The sequence below is a fragment of the Xyrauchen texanus genome, chromosome 6, assembly GCF_025860055.1.
Source record: "Xyrauchen texanus isolate HMW12.3.18 chromosome 6, RBS_HiC_50CHRs, whole genome shotgun sequence".
Classification (NCBI taxonomy): domain Eukaryota; kingdom Metazoa; phylum Chordata; class Actinopteri; order Cypriniformes; family Catostomidae; genus Xyrauchen; species Xyrauchen texanus.
This window is the reverse complement of record NC_068281.1, coordinates 7,099,869-7,114,282: the sequence shown is the minus strand read 5'-3', so window position 1 is coordinate 7,114,282 and position 14,414 is coordinate 7,099,869. Positions and strand designations below refer to the sequence as shown.

At 40.8% G+C, this 14,414-nt stretch overlaps 1 protein-coding gene across 1 annotated transcript in view; it reads right to left on the bottom strand.

Moving 5' to 3' along the window:
• Window positions 1–1,139: 1,139 nt before the first annotated feature.
• LOC127645601 (glypican-1-like) overlaps window positions 1,140–14,414 on the bottom strand; it is a 118,572-nt gene continuing 105,297 nt past the window's right edge. The window contains exons 4-9 of the mRNA XM_052129263.1: window positions 10,652–10,817; window positions 10,052–10,182; window positions 9,016–9,132; window positions 8,704–8,834; window positions 8,120–8,295; window positions 1,140–3,801 (exon numbers count right to left, since the gene is read on the bottom strand). Coding sequence (XP_051985223.1) covers window positions 3,593–3,801; window positions 8,120–8,295; window positions 8,704–8,834; window positions 9,016–9,132; window positions 10,052–10,182; window positions 10,652–10,817 — 930 coding nt within the window. The 3' untranslated portion in view covers window positions 1,140–3,592. The remainder of the gene's footprint in view (window positions 3,802–8,119; window positions 8,296–8,703; window positions 8,835–9,015; window positions 9,133–10,051; window positions 10,183–10,651; window positions 10,818–14,414) is intronic.

Sequence of the window (14,414 nt, the reverse complement as noted above, 5' to 3'; positions counted from 1 at the left end):
GTTGGCGCATAGAAGTCCAAGAATTGAGAAACTTACATTGCTGTGGCCATTAAAAGCCTTACCTGGAACGTCAATTGCCCTGCTTCACGTGTCCTTCTTGGGAAAACTGTCACCCTGGCACCAGTGTGACAGTTTTCAGCACTTGATGTAAGCGCCCTTAGGCTACCGCTTTTCTCTCCCGGACGGGCGCTTGAACACGCCCCCCACAAAGCCTGTGTAAAGTTAATTTGTTTCAATGTACCGGTAGGCACCTGCGGTTTATAGACAGGTGCGGCTTATTTATGTTCTAAATAATATTTTTTTGAAAATTCAGTGGGTGCGGCTTATATTCAGGTGCGCTCAATAGTCCGGAAATTACGGTAAGTGCATTTATATGATAGTATATTTTTATTGTAAATTGTGTTTAATTGTTTTCCAAATAAATGTTGTTTAGTTTATTAAAAGTTTATATGAACTTTTAGGACTAAACTAGCATACAGGTGGCTTCAAAGTTAGCAGACATGCACAAAAAATAAAAAAATTCAAATTTTATAGGGGGCCCGGGTAGCTCAGCGTGTACTGACGCAGATTACCACACCTGGAGTCGTGAGTTTGAATCCAGGGTGTGCTGAGTGACTCCAGCCAGGTCTCCTAAGCAACCAAATTGGCCCGGTTGCTAGGGAGGGTAGAGTCACATGGGGTAACCTCCTCGTGGTCACGCTCTCAATGGGGCTTGTGGTAAGTTGTGCGTGGATCGCGGAGAATAGCATGAGCCTCCACATGCTCTGCGGTGTCATGCACAGCAAGCCACTTGATAAGATGCGCGGATTGGCGGTCTCAGAAGCGGCGGCAACTGAGACTTGTCCTCCGTCACCCGGATTGAGGTGAGTAACTGAGCCACCATGAGGACCTAGTAAGTAGTGGGAACTGGGCATGCCAAATTGAGGAGAAAAGGGGATAAAATAAAATATAAAATCCAATTTTATTTCATGGGGTAACTATATTTATAACAAAAAAAAAAATTATTGGTTCTGGTTCAAATACAGTATGACTAGCATTTCTTTGAATCTCATTGGATTCAACAGAAGAAGAAAAAATTCATGTTTTATGCACGTCTGTGTGTAAACATTAATAGTTATGAAATACACTTGACACAGATATTTTCAAAATCATATGATGTATATAATTGTCACAAGAGTTTTATATTTTCTTTTAAAGAACATACAACAACAGAAATCATTTTCCTTAGATTCCTCAAAAATGTCTTAAACTCTACTTTCAATCTTGAACACAAACTCCCTATTATTGTTTATTTTAAAACAAACAGAAATAATTAAGTATATATATATATATATATATATATACCAAAACAAAATTCATCTGAGCACATTTTGACAATATCCACCACATTCATCAGTAAGGAGGGCACAGTTACGGTGTTACTAGAAGTGGGTTTTCCTGACCTGTGATCAGACCATTAACTGTCACTGATCAGCAAACAAACATCCTAAAGTGCGTTAAGACTGATTTTATGTCAGATCACTCCAGAGTTTGAGCCATAATGTCTGATCTCTATCGATCAGTCAATCCATAACACTGCCTGTGGGATATCCCCGCCATCGATCCCTTATCATGTGATTAGTCATGTGGACGATGCAATTCTATTGACGCGTGGCTGTTTGCATTAAGCAAAGTGCAGCATATTAAATGTGTGTGTGGGGGGGGGGGGTTTCTCCACAGGACATAATCATTCAGGACAGTTACATCACTTCCTGTAACAGACACAAGTTCACTGATTGTAGAAAAGACAGCAGCGACGCCGTTCTCAGGTTTGGTCAAGACACATTGTTCTCCAAGGCCAGAAACATACTCTGTGAAAGTAAGTGAACGCAAACCCTTCTATAAGTACTTTACATTTATTCATTTAGCAGATGCTTTTACCCAAAGTGACTTCCAGTGCATTCAAGGTATACATTTGAATAGTTTGCACATATTCTGATAATCAAACACATGACATTGTCATTTCTGGCATCATGTTCTGATGTTTTGCTTGACAGACACTTTTGACCATTTGACCGCCCTGTGTCTGTTTTTTTTTTTTTTTTTAATTGCGATTCGTGTTTTTTATATGCCCTGTCACGTTAACAAGTTAAACCTTTTAAAAACGTATCACTAGACAACTGCGTTCTGTTCTATTCATTGCGTTACGTCAAACTTTTTTTAGCGCAAGTATATCTTTACTTTGAACGGCCCCTTAAGGATGTTCAATGGCACAGCATGCTTGCAATTTATTGCCAGAACATTTATGCTTAAGAACTTGTATAAAGTATGTTTCTGACCTTACTGACTGCATAGACCACAATCAGCAAACTATCCTTGGTAATTATTGCAGCAATGTTTGCTCAATGTTGCTGAGCAACACAGTTTCAACACTAGCATTGTGTGCATTCAATAACCAACTCAGCTTTTCCACCAAGGGCAAGATGAGGAGGTGGGGAATATTTGAGACATGTGGTGAATCCACTGATCTGATCTGACATTATCGCAGCAAATACTGAATACACGTGTATGTTTGTTTAGTGAGCACTTAAAAAGTAATGTTTGCTTTGAAGTACACACACCCAGTCACACACACGTAATACAAACATTCCTATAAGTGGAGTCACAATCAGACTATCAATACTTTTCAGTGGTTTTTGAGTCTTTCATTCTCCAACTTCATGTGTAAAATCCATTTCTAGGATAGCGGTCATCATATTTCGGCCCCACAGTTAAAGAGTGGGGCTCTTTTTCTCTTTAGAGCACATAGTTTTACTGTATCTCTTTCTCACTGCTGGTGTTATTACTTCTCATCCCAATTGTTGCTCATATTGTTGAGGGTCCTGATAGATTTACTAAAAATGTGACTGTGTTAGTATTCGTTTATTTACAACCAGAGTAAATACATGTTGTGTCTTCTTTAAAATGGCCCCTAAAACCTGTTTGCGAGGTGGAGTGTGGAAACTTGAACAGTACCATAAATGAGAGAGGAAGAGACAGAGAGTGTGTGATACAGCTGGTCTTCATGAACATTCAGTAGAGGTTTTCATGATTATAAAAGCTTCAAAACAAACAGGAGAAGAACACAAGTGGCTCTTTCAGATGTTTTGTTCACTGGGACCAATTCCGTAAAAAGGTCGTTTTCATGCTAAAAGGGCCCGACCTGGCTTCTTTTTTACTGCTGCTAATAACAAGACGTGTTCTATAAACATAAGGGTTTTAATTAATAAATAAATCTAATCTAAAATTAACTTTTTATATAAACATGTTTTGTTGGTTTGGCTGAACAGTGAGTTGAAAGCAGATATTCATAGCTATTGTTATTCATGGAACATGTCTTTGATATCTTTTCCCACCACAGATATAAAGACAAGCTCTAGGGGTGTCATATATCAAATAAGAGACACAAAGTACACAAAAAATTCCATGATGTTGTTCCTACTGACGACAGAAAAGTGGTGCATTCATTGGTTTCCTTTGATGTTTGTTTGCTGTGGTGAATTATCTAACCCCGCCCCATCCACAATCCAACCCAGTCCTATACACAGTCCCAATTGGTGGCAACGCCTGTCAATTATCGCCCAAGAAAGACTGCGACCATTGAGAGAATGTAGAGGGTGATGCAAGGAAGATTCTGGCTGCTTCTGCCATTGACCACCTTCTTGTTCTCTGAGGGATAGGCAAAGACTTTGGGACTGTCCGTGTTAGGGACAATGACACGGGAACCGCGGGAGCATTGATCATCAGCACACATTCCACTTCCTGAACCACTGATGTCATCACCTATGAACAAGGAAACATAATAGAATGTGTGATGTCATATTAAGGAGATTTCAGGAAAGTTTCACAGCAATGACTACAATCCAGGTGTAATTGATAATTAACCAATTTACTAAAATAAGTCAGCCTTCCAAGGTTTCGCTAATTTGATGATACCATTTTTCAGTAGTATCAGAGGCCGTTCACACTGAATGTGTTTTTGCATCTTACGTGTCGTTTTTCAATTGCATTCCTATGTAAACATGTGCTAGACGGATGGCTTTGACATTACGCTGCATCTCGCTGTTTGTTTTCTGCATCTCGTGCAGGAGCAGTGTGTCATCTTGAGATGTGTAACAAGTGTAAGCTGGGAAGTCCAATACTTTTTAGAAAATTTGTTCATTTGTTTGTTTAATTTCAACTAATCAGTGAAAAAAAAAAAGATTCATTCATTCAAGATTTGATAGTATTTATGCTATATTTTTTCAGTATAGTTTTAGTTTGTTTTGGAATAAGTTTCAGCTGGGAAGTCCTAATCATTTGACAATTTGGTTCAATTTGTTTAAATTTATATTTCTGGTTTATTACAAGTTAAGCTCAATCGACAGCATTTGTGGCATAATGTTGATTATGACAAAAATGTATTTCGACTCATCCCTCATTTTCTTTAAAAAAAGCCAAAAATCGAGGTTACAGTGAGGCACTTACAATGGAAGTGAATGGGGCCAATTTTTGGAGCATTTAAAGGCAGAAATGTGACACGTATTATTTTATAAATGCACTTACATTAATTCTTCTGTTCTTCTCATACATTATTTCAGCTGTAAAGTTGTTTAAATAATTTTTACAGTCATTTTAGGGTTTGTTGATGATGTCTTCATGGCAACAAATATGTAAAAATGGTAATAACTTTGCACAGAAAAGGTTAGTAAGTGAATTTATCACATTTAACGTCATGGTTACTGTTGTAACCTCCATTCCCCGAGGGAGGGAATGAGACGTTGTGTCAAATGAAGTGACACAAGGGGTCTTCCTGGGACACCAAACGTACCTCTGAACCTGAGAAAAGGGCAATGTCAAGTTGGCAGACATAATTTGCATGCCCTGCCCCGGACATACGGGTATAAAGGGAAGCGGGGCAGCGAGTGTCAGTCAGGATTTTGCACTGAGGAGCTGAAAATTAGGTACAGCCGTTTACAGTGGTAGGTCTAGTGCTGTGGCGGGAGGGAACGGAGGTTACAACAGTAACCATGACGTTCCCCTTCTGTCATTCACTCGACGTTGTGTCGAATGAAGTGACACAAGGGGTCCCATATAAAAACGCAACGCACTGACCATGTTACGTGAACTGTCGAGACAGGTGCATGCAGGCTACAGCATGCTAGAGGCAACTGTGTCAGCTGCACATAGCCCTCCCCAACGCCCCCAAAGAGATGTCACATTAGGATCCCCGCACCCCTGAGGGGGGAACAGGTGCTACATGACTAGCATGGGAGCAAGCCCGGCAGCCGCAGCCTTCTCTCTCACTTTGTCTCTCACATAGGACGTGGAGCGGCTGGGGCTGAATCTTAACGCTATGAAATGCGTCGGGGAAGGCGGTCTTTCCCAGTCCTATTCTTTCAGGGGGAAAAGACCCTGCGGAGGCCACATCATTCCCAAGTCTTTGGGGAGGTAACCTTTGGCAAATACACCACGAGGGTTGTGAAGCCGTACGTGGGAAATTGCGCGGTGGTAGGTCCAGCCTATTGAGGGGGAACTCTACAAGCATGGCAACCGGGGCAGCGGGGATGCCCAAGGGAAACGCGGGTCCACCAACAGGGGGACCGTACCGTGGCAAATACATCACGTGGAGTTTGCCTGAAAAGGGAACTAAGCCCATGGTGCCCGACCCCAGTGCAGAGCACCTGTGACTCGTAGTGGGTCTGGACACGAATTGCTCCGCTGAATTTTGAGGCCAGAAGGCTAACCTGGGATAGAAGGCGCGCTGGATCAACTTGGTGAAGGGCGCAAGCGGAAACACCTTGTCTGCTGTGCCGCATTACCGAGTTCTACCGGCTCGGACCTGACAAAACACGGGACAAGACCAACTCAACCCTGAGATTGTAAAATCTGGCAAAGGTATTGGGTGTTGCCCAGCCTGCTGCTCTGGAGATGTCTGCTGAGGAGGTGCCATGCGCCAGTGCCCACAAGGATGCCACACTTCTCGTAGAGCATGCTCAAACCCGCAAGGGGGCGGGCACGGCCTGGGTGTGATAAGCTAAAGAAATAGCATCAACAACCCAGTGAGCTAACCTCTGTTTGGAGATGGCGTTCCCTTTCCGCCGTCCACCAAAGCAGACAAAGAGATGCTCAGAACATCTAAAGCTCTGCGTGCGGTCCAAATAGATACGCAAAGCATGTACCGGACACAGCAACAAAAGGGCTGGGTCTGCCTCCTCCCAGGGCAGCACTTGCAGGTTCACGACCTGGAACCTGAAGGGGGTCGTAAGAACCTTGGGCATGTAGCCTGGTCGTGGCCTCAGGATAATGTGAGAATGTGCCGGAACAAACACCTGGCAGGTGTTGCTGACAGAGAACGCTTAGAGTTCCCCAACCCTCTTGATGGAGGCTAACGAGATTAGGAGGGCCGTCTTCAGGGAGAGGGCCTTGAGCTCAACTGAATCAAGCGGCTTGAAGGGGGGTCTCTGAAGGCCCGGGACCAATGAGAGATCCTAGGAGGGGAATAGGCTAGGACGGGGAGGGTTCAGTAATATCAGGGTTTACATATTATACATTCCTTATATTCAATATTTTGAACAGTCATCTAATCAAATGCATCGCCATCACAACTGCATTATGTCCCACATATTTCTCCAGCAACTTTTAACGAACAACTGAACTTGATTATCATCTAAAATTTATTTTAGCTTCAAAATGCAAATTAATATTTTCAGAAGAAGCAGTAAAATGTTCAAAAGCTCATTTTCTGATCAATAAAGATCAATCCATAATCACGTACAATCCATAATCATGTGACTAATTAATTTGCATTAATGCCAATTTTATCGACAAAAAGTGTTTCCAAACCATTTTTTAACGTCATATGATGTATCGACATAGAGTTTATGCGCTTGAGTTAAATGTTAAAACGCTAAACATTTTAGCGATAATGTGCGTTTCCATCAGCTTTATTTTGATGCGCTAAAACCTTTTTCGCAAAAAATCATTGGATGGAAACATAGTTACTGTAACCTCGATTAATTAATTTGGGAGTGGTGGTGGTGTAGTGGCTAAAGCGCTAAACTGTTAATCAGAAAGTTGTTGGTTCGATCCCCACAGCCACCACCATTGTGTCCTTGAGCATGACACTTAACTCCAGGTTGCTCTAGGAGGATTTTCCCTGTAATAAGGGCTCTGTCAGTTGCTTTGGATAAAAGCATCTTCCAAATGCATAAATGTTAAGGTATTTATTTGATTTTCTCCCCATTTGTTTCTCCCCAATTTGGAATGCCCAATTCCGAATGCACTCTAGGTCCTCGTGGTGGCATAGTGACTCGCCTAAATCTCAGTTGCCTCTGCGTCTGAGACCGTCAATCCACACTTCTTATCACATGGCTTGTTGAGTGCATTACTGCGGAGACATAGCATGTGTCGAGGCTTCACGCTATTCTATGTGGCATCCACGCACAACTTAACACGCACCCCACCGAGAGCGAATCACATTATAGCGACCACGAGGAGGTTACCCCATGTGTCTCTACTCTCCCTAGCAACCGGGACAATTTGGTTGCTTAGGACACCTGGCTGGAGTCACTCAGCATGGCCTGGTTTCAAACTCGCAACTCCAGGGATGGTAGTCAGCGTCAATAATCGCTGAGTTACCCAGGCCCCCTATTTATTTATAAAAAAAAAAAAGGAGGGATGAGTACACTTTATTTTTGTGGTAATCAGCATTAATGATAATTATGATTAAATATTCCTTTATACTCCTTTAAGCAAAATATATTTTTTTATTTAACTAAACTGCTGTTTATCACTATATTTCCATTTCAGTTTTATACATTTGGATTTTTTTTATTACTAGTTGAATTACAATACTTTTGATTTGTGTTTAAAGATGCCACCCCAGATGAGACTGTTATTGTTTTTGTGCCAGATAAATACTGCTATGATTAAAATAAAATTGTACAATTAAAAAGACATTGCATTGTTAAATATATTAAATGTAGTTACTTTAAATTATAAGTAGCTTGGCAACCAGCACTTTTAAGGGATCTTCTTCAACACTGTGACATTCAATAGCTAAATTCACAACACAAGTTCAAGCCATTCACAACACAAGTTCACAAATTGGTTTGCTCACTGGTGTCCTGGAAGTCCACGTCATTTCCATTGATGGCGAACTTCAGTCGGTTGATCATGATCCTAAGCTGCATAATCTGTTTACGTACGGTCATGTCTGGTTTGGTGATGTCAGTCTCTACCTCAGGATTATTTATCTGGCTAGCCAATCCGTCTCCCATCACATCTGGTAGATACCTGATAGAACATAAAACAAAAATAAATACTACTGAATTACAACCAAATAACTACAAGAAAATAATAATACAACTAATAACTCCAAACATGAGCAACTACCACCAAAAATCTAAACAACTGAATAACTACTCAACTTAATATAATATACACAACAGATCGGAACACCAGATTCAGATCACTAAGATCTCTTTAATATCAAGCATTACATTTACATGTAAAACTTTGTGTTAATAACATCCAAGATCTAATAAGGCCAATGTTTATTTAGCAACTGTGTTCCATAGAATACTATAAAATAATGTACAGAGAGCAGGACTGTTATAGAAGCTGTGGTACACAGAAGATTTGAGCAGCATCAATGTGTTTCTGTTAAAACTGAATTAAAGTGAGTTAGCATTAACCATTTACCTATCAACACTCATGCCATTCCAACATCTGTCTATCTCACTGGGTCCCGACTCACGATCCACACACAGTTTACTGGGCAAATGGACCCAGTACTGCGTCATATCCCTCAACATTCTGGACACATCTGATAACTGAGAGTTGGAGAGAATTACACCATGGGTAACAAATGTGATGGTATTTAACTAGTATCTAACAATAAACATGTATATATATATATATATATATATATATATATATATATATATATGTAAACAGACTGTATATTTATAGCATATACCATTTGATGTCTATGAGACAGAATCACACACTCACCAGCTTCTCCAGTTGAGCTCCAGGGGTGCTGCTGACCTCATCTGCTGTGTTTCTTCCTCTTTTGATCTGGTCCTCAGTAATGGAGCTTTGAGCAGGAGAACCACAAGCCTGGAACACCTGAAGAACAAAACACATCACACAAGGGAATGCAACAGAACACAAGTCTCAGAGTTGGGGTTGGGTTTATGGCACTAGTTTGATATAAGTCACAATACCATGACATTAAAGTACCATGGTACTACCATCTTATATCATCACTTAACCATGTTTTTGCCACAATAGCTTTTGTAATGGATAGAGTAGAAGTTTAATATTCAAAGGAAATTAGAGGCAGGTAATTGTTAAAGGAATGTTCCAGGTTCAATACAAGTTAAGCTCAATCAACAGCATTTGTGGCAAAATGTTAATTACCACAAAAAATAATCCCTGCTCTGGAGTGGTGGTGGTGTAGTGGGCTAAAGCACATAACTGTTAATCAGAAGGTCACTGGTTCGATCCCCACAGCTACCACCATTGTGTCCTTGAGCAAGGCACTTAACTCCAGATTTTCTCGGGGGGGATTGTTCCTGTAATAAGTGCACTGTAAGTCGCTTTGGATAAAAGTGTCTGCCAAATGCGTAAATGTCCCTCCTTTTCTTTAAAAAAGCAAGAATCGAGTTACAGTAAGGCACTTACAATGGAAGTGAATGGGGCCAATTTTTGGAGTGTTTTTAGACAAAATGTGAAGCTTATAATTGTATTAATGCACATTAAAGTTTCGGCTACAAATCATGTATTCCTTGAGCTGTAAAGTTGTTTAAAATTGTCATTTTATGGTTATTTTAGGGTTTACAGCATAACGTCTGTAACAACAATTTTTTTTTTAAGAAAAAGTTCAAATTAATGTGACATTATGCCACAAATGCTGTCGACTGATCTTAACTTGTATTGTACCCGTGATATTCCTTTAAGGGCAAAGGATAAGGGATGTGATAATGGTTGAAGAACAGGTTGCAGGTTAGGTCTTTTCCAAAAAGGTTTATTGTTTGGCACTAACTTGGTTGTTGAAGGTGTTGAGGTTGTCTTGCATGTAGAGAATAGCCTCAGCAATACGCTTGGGCAGAGACAGAACCACAGCGTCCACACTGTAGGGCCGGCTCAGTTTGTCAACGACCTGTAACATAACATCTACACACACAGAGAATATGCATCTTTTACATTGTTGGCCCTTGCAGCTCTATTTATTTTCTTACTATAAAATCCCTATCATAAAAAAATCTTTGTACATGTGTGCACCTGAACTAAATGTTCTTCAATACGTCTTTACAGCACATGAGGTTCAAAAAAGTGCCTTCTTATTGTCAAGAACCATTTTTCACATAATTGGGTTCTTGAATTAGCTATATCATACTTTGGGGATTTGAAATGCACTTGATGTTACATAACAGGACATAGAGCTTTATAGGCATTTCTCCAGAGCTTATCTTTTAACAGAAGAAAAGTGAAGCCCTTCTTAAAAACTTCTATGGCACCCAGATGTATAACTCATTGTGGAACCTTTATTTTTAAGAGTAGCTGTGTGGTGACAAGCTCATGTACTCTTTGTCTATAGGTCCTTGTGTAATTCTAATAAAGGATCCAACTTGGTCCCGCCCACCTGCAAGGTTCTTCCATTCAGAGTCGAGATCTGCTTGATTGGCGAGGCAGCCCTTCATTACGTTCTTACAGTAGTTTGAGCACGGCTTGGCAAAGGCCACACCACTACAGTGAGGACAGTATGTCAGCTTCATGACAGCACGCACACACTCAGTGCTCAGAGACACCTGCGAGAGAGAACGAGACAGACAGCTCAACATGTCAATATGCACCATGAGTGAACATTCATTTTTTAAACAAGTGATTCATAAATGAGTGATTTGTGACTGTATACCATAGTTTGAATCGAATACATTTTAGCAACATAGTAACTGTTAAAGGGATAATTCACCCCAAAAAAAGAAGCAACTTATAAGAATATTGACACTCTTGGAAGTGAATTGTGACTGATCCTGTCAGTCTCTAACATTCTGCTAGACATCTATTTTTGTTTAATAGCAAGAAACAGACATATGGGTTTGGAACAAAATAATGGTGAATAAATTATTACAGATTTGTTTTTTGGTCAACTACCTTTTCAACAATCATGCCAATTAATCTATGCTGATTCTGATTTTAGAAATGTAATGTAAGCATGTTAAAGAGTCTGTGAGCTGTGGATCTCTGACCACAGATATACCAGCGTATGGGCTTTCATTATAGTTATTGACTCTTTCTGGATGTATGTGCTTCACATAGTCATAACAGAGCAATAACACACACTCTCACACGCACAGAGACACAAACACTCACTGTTGGATGAGTGCACCAGCATTCAGTGTTTGGTGTAAACACAGATTACAGCATCTTTCTGACTGCACTGATGAATGAGGAATATCGTCTCTTAATCAATCTGGGAGGATTATAGACGATCAGATTACACGGTTCAGATTACACTCAAGAAACACCAGAGATTACAATCTCAACTATACCACTCTGCACCACGTCCGAATGTAGGCAAGGGCAAGGGTGGGCTGAGCCCTTACAATTTATGCATAGGTTAAAAGTAATTTGGATGCAAGCTGTGTATTGCATACATTGAGTGTCTGGTGTAGACCACCCCTATCCAATCACAAAATAGCTCTAGAAATGTGTAATACTTTGTCATTAGCTGAAAGCAACGACACGTTCTACACTCAAGAGGCGGATTTACTCTTCTGCAAACCAGAGAGTCAGAGAAATCAAGCAAGTGAGAATGGTAATATGAGATACTTTTCAGCAATGCTTTGGATTTTGGTTTCCCAAAAAGAAGCCTGTTGGTGCTTCTAGCAGTGACAGTGATGTGGCTGCTGTTAATGTACCACCACAGGCTCTCCCTTCCCGAGTCAGACTTCCCGTTCCCCAGCCACTGGTCATCAAATATTTCCTTGCACCTCAGGTCTCCAAAATCACGTTGCGTGTGTTAGCGAAATACTGGACCTGAATTCTAATGCACAATCCTAACCAATATTAGCTAACTTCCCCAAATGTACATTTTGGGGCATATCCTGATAATTTAACAATGAATGGTTCTGTTCACAATCATAGCTGGATACAATGTTTCGTGGGACATTTGATTCTGTTTTGAGTCACAACCCAAAAGCAAAGCAATGCAGAAATATTTTGAATGGAAAAGAAAGGTTTGTAAAATAACTTTTGAAGTATTTAGTCAAATATGGCTAAACCTTTGACTGGTAGAGTATATTTAATTGTTGACAAATAAGTCAAGTGATCAAGCATTGGCCCCACACATCATGGGACGTAGATGTATTCTTCTCTGGATATTAATACTGTGCTGTTTAGTTATATATGGATATGTCTCCTTCAAAGGAGTACTTTGTGTCTTTAAAGTGAACATTTTAATCAAGGGAGCCAAAAATGAAGTAATTTTGCCACACACTGAGACATAAATATTAAATTCTGTAACTGAGAAACAAGAGCTTGAATCAGTTTCCCACACCCCATACACACACACACACACACACACACACACACACACACACACACACACACACACACACACACACACACACACACACACAGAGATACCACACACTTCAGGGAGATCTGGCAATGCTTCTTACCCTGGAATGATTCAACCAAACACTCTTAATGAGAAGAAAATAATTAGAACAAGAGAGAATAAGATGAGAGAGGAAGATACAGAGAAAAGACAAATGGAGTGAATGTGAGAAGGAGGATGTGTGAAGATGCACAGGGGAGGAGAGAAGAAAAGAGAGAGAGTGTGAGAGAACAAGTTGAGGTAGGATATTATGGCACATCAAAGCTTCTGAGCATCTGTGATTCATCAGATTAGATCAGGGCCAGATAGAACAAGAGTCTGCTGGCCAGTACTGCTCTGTTAGGACCACGTACCCAGGTTTGGGGGGCTGGTGGACTGCAGTTCTTGAATCCCAGGCTGGGAGTTCTGGGATTGGAACTAACGATGTCCGATTCCAGAATTATTCATTTTAATATAGGACTATTAAAGACATATACCGGTCCAATACAATACAAGTTCAACTCAATCAAAATCATATGTGGAATTATATTGATTACCAAAAACATATTTTCCCATCCTTCCTATATTTAAAAATCATTACAGTATTGCACTAACAATGGAAGTGAAGTGGCCTGTTCATTTACAGTACATTAAATGCACACTATTTCGAAAGAATAGCCACAAGATGTAAACATTTTATGTGTTAACATGACTCTAGTGTAATAAAACCTGTTCTACATGATCTTTTAAATGATGTCATGAATTATCAGAAAATTATCAGAAAGTGCTATCTTACTAAAATCATGTTAACACATTGGATGTTTAAATTCTATAGTTACAAACTGTGCGTATTGCAGTGTTTATGGACTGGCTTTTTTTATTTTTAAATGCCACAGGGGCGGCTGTGGCTCAGTTGGTAGAGCGGGTTGGCCACTAATCGCAGGATTGGTGGTTTGAATCCTGGCCCAGGTGACTCCACATGCCGAAGTGTCCTTGGGCAAGACACTGAACCCCAAGTTGCTACCAATGGCAGGCTAGCACCTTGCACAGTGTAAAGCGCTTTGAATACCGTAAAGGTTAAAAAGGCGCTAAATAAGTGCAGACCATTTTTAAATGAGTAACGAGACCTCTGAAGGTGTGCTGTGGTATCTGGCATCAAGAAGTTAGCAGCAGATCCTTCAAGTCCTGTAAGTTGTGACATGGGGCCTCCATTGATCGGACTTGTTGGTCCAGCACATCCAATAGATGCTCAATCGGATTGTGATCTGGGTAATTTGGAGGTCAAGTCAACACCTTGAACTCTTTGTCAAGTTCCTCAAACCATTCCTGAACAATTTTTGCAGTGTGGCATGAGGCATTACCCTGCTGAAAGATGCCACTGCCATCATGAAATACTGTTGCCATGAAAGGGTATACGTGGTCTGCAAAAATCTTTAGGTAGCTGGTACGTGTCAAAGTTACATCCACATGAATACCAGGACCCAAGGTTACCCAGCAGAACATTGCCTAGAGCATCACACTGCCTACGCCGGCCTGCCTTCTTCCCATAGCGCATCCTGCTGCCACCTCATCCCCAGGTAAATGAAGCACACGCACCAGGCCGTCCACATGATCTAAAAAGAAAACTGATTTTTCAGACCAGACAACTTTCTTCCATTGCTCCATGGTCCAGTTCTGACGCTCATGTGGCCATTGTAGGCACTTTCGGCTGTGGACATGGGTCAGCATGGGCACTATGACCGGTCTGCGGCAACACAGCCCCATACGCAGCAAGCTGCGGTGCACTGTGTGTTCTGGCACCTTT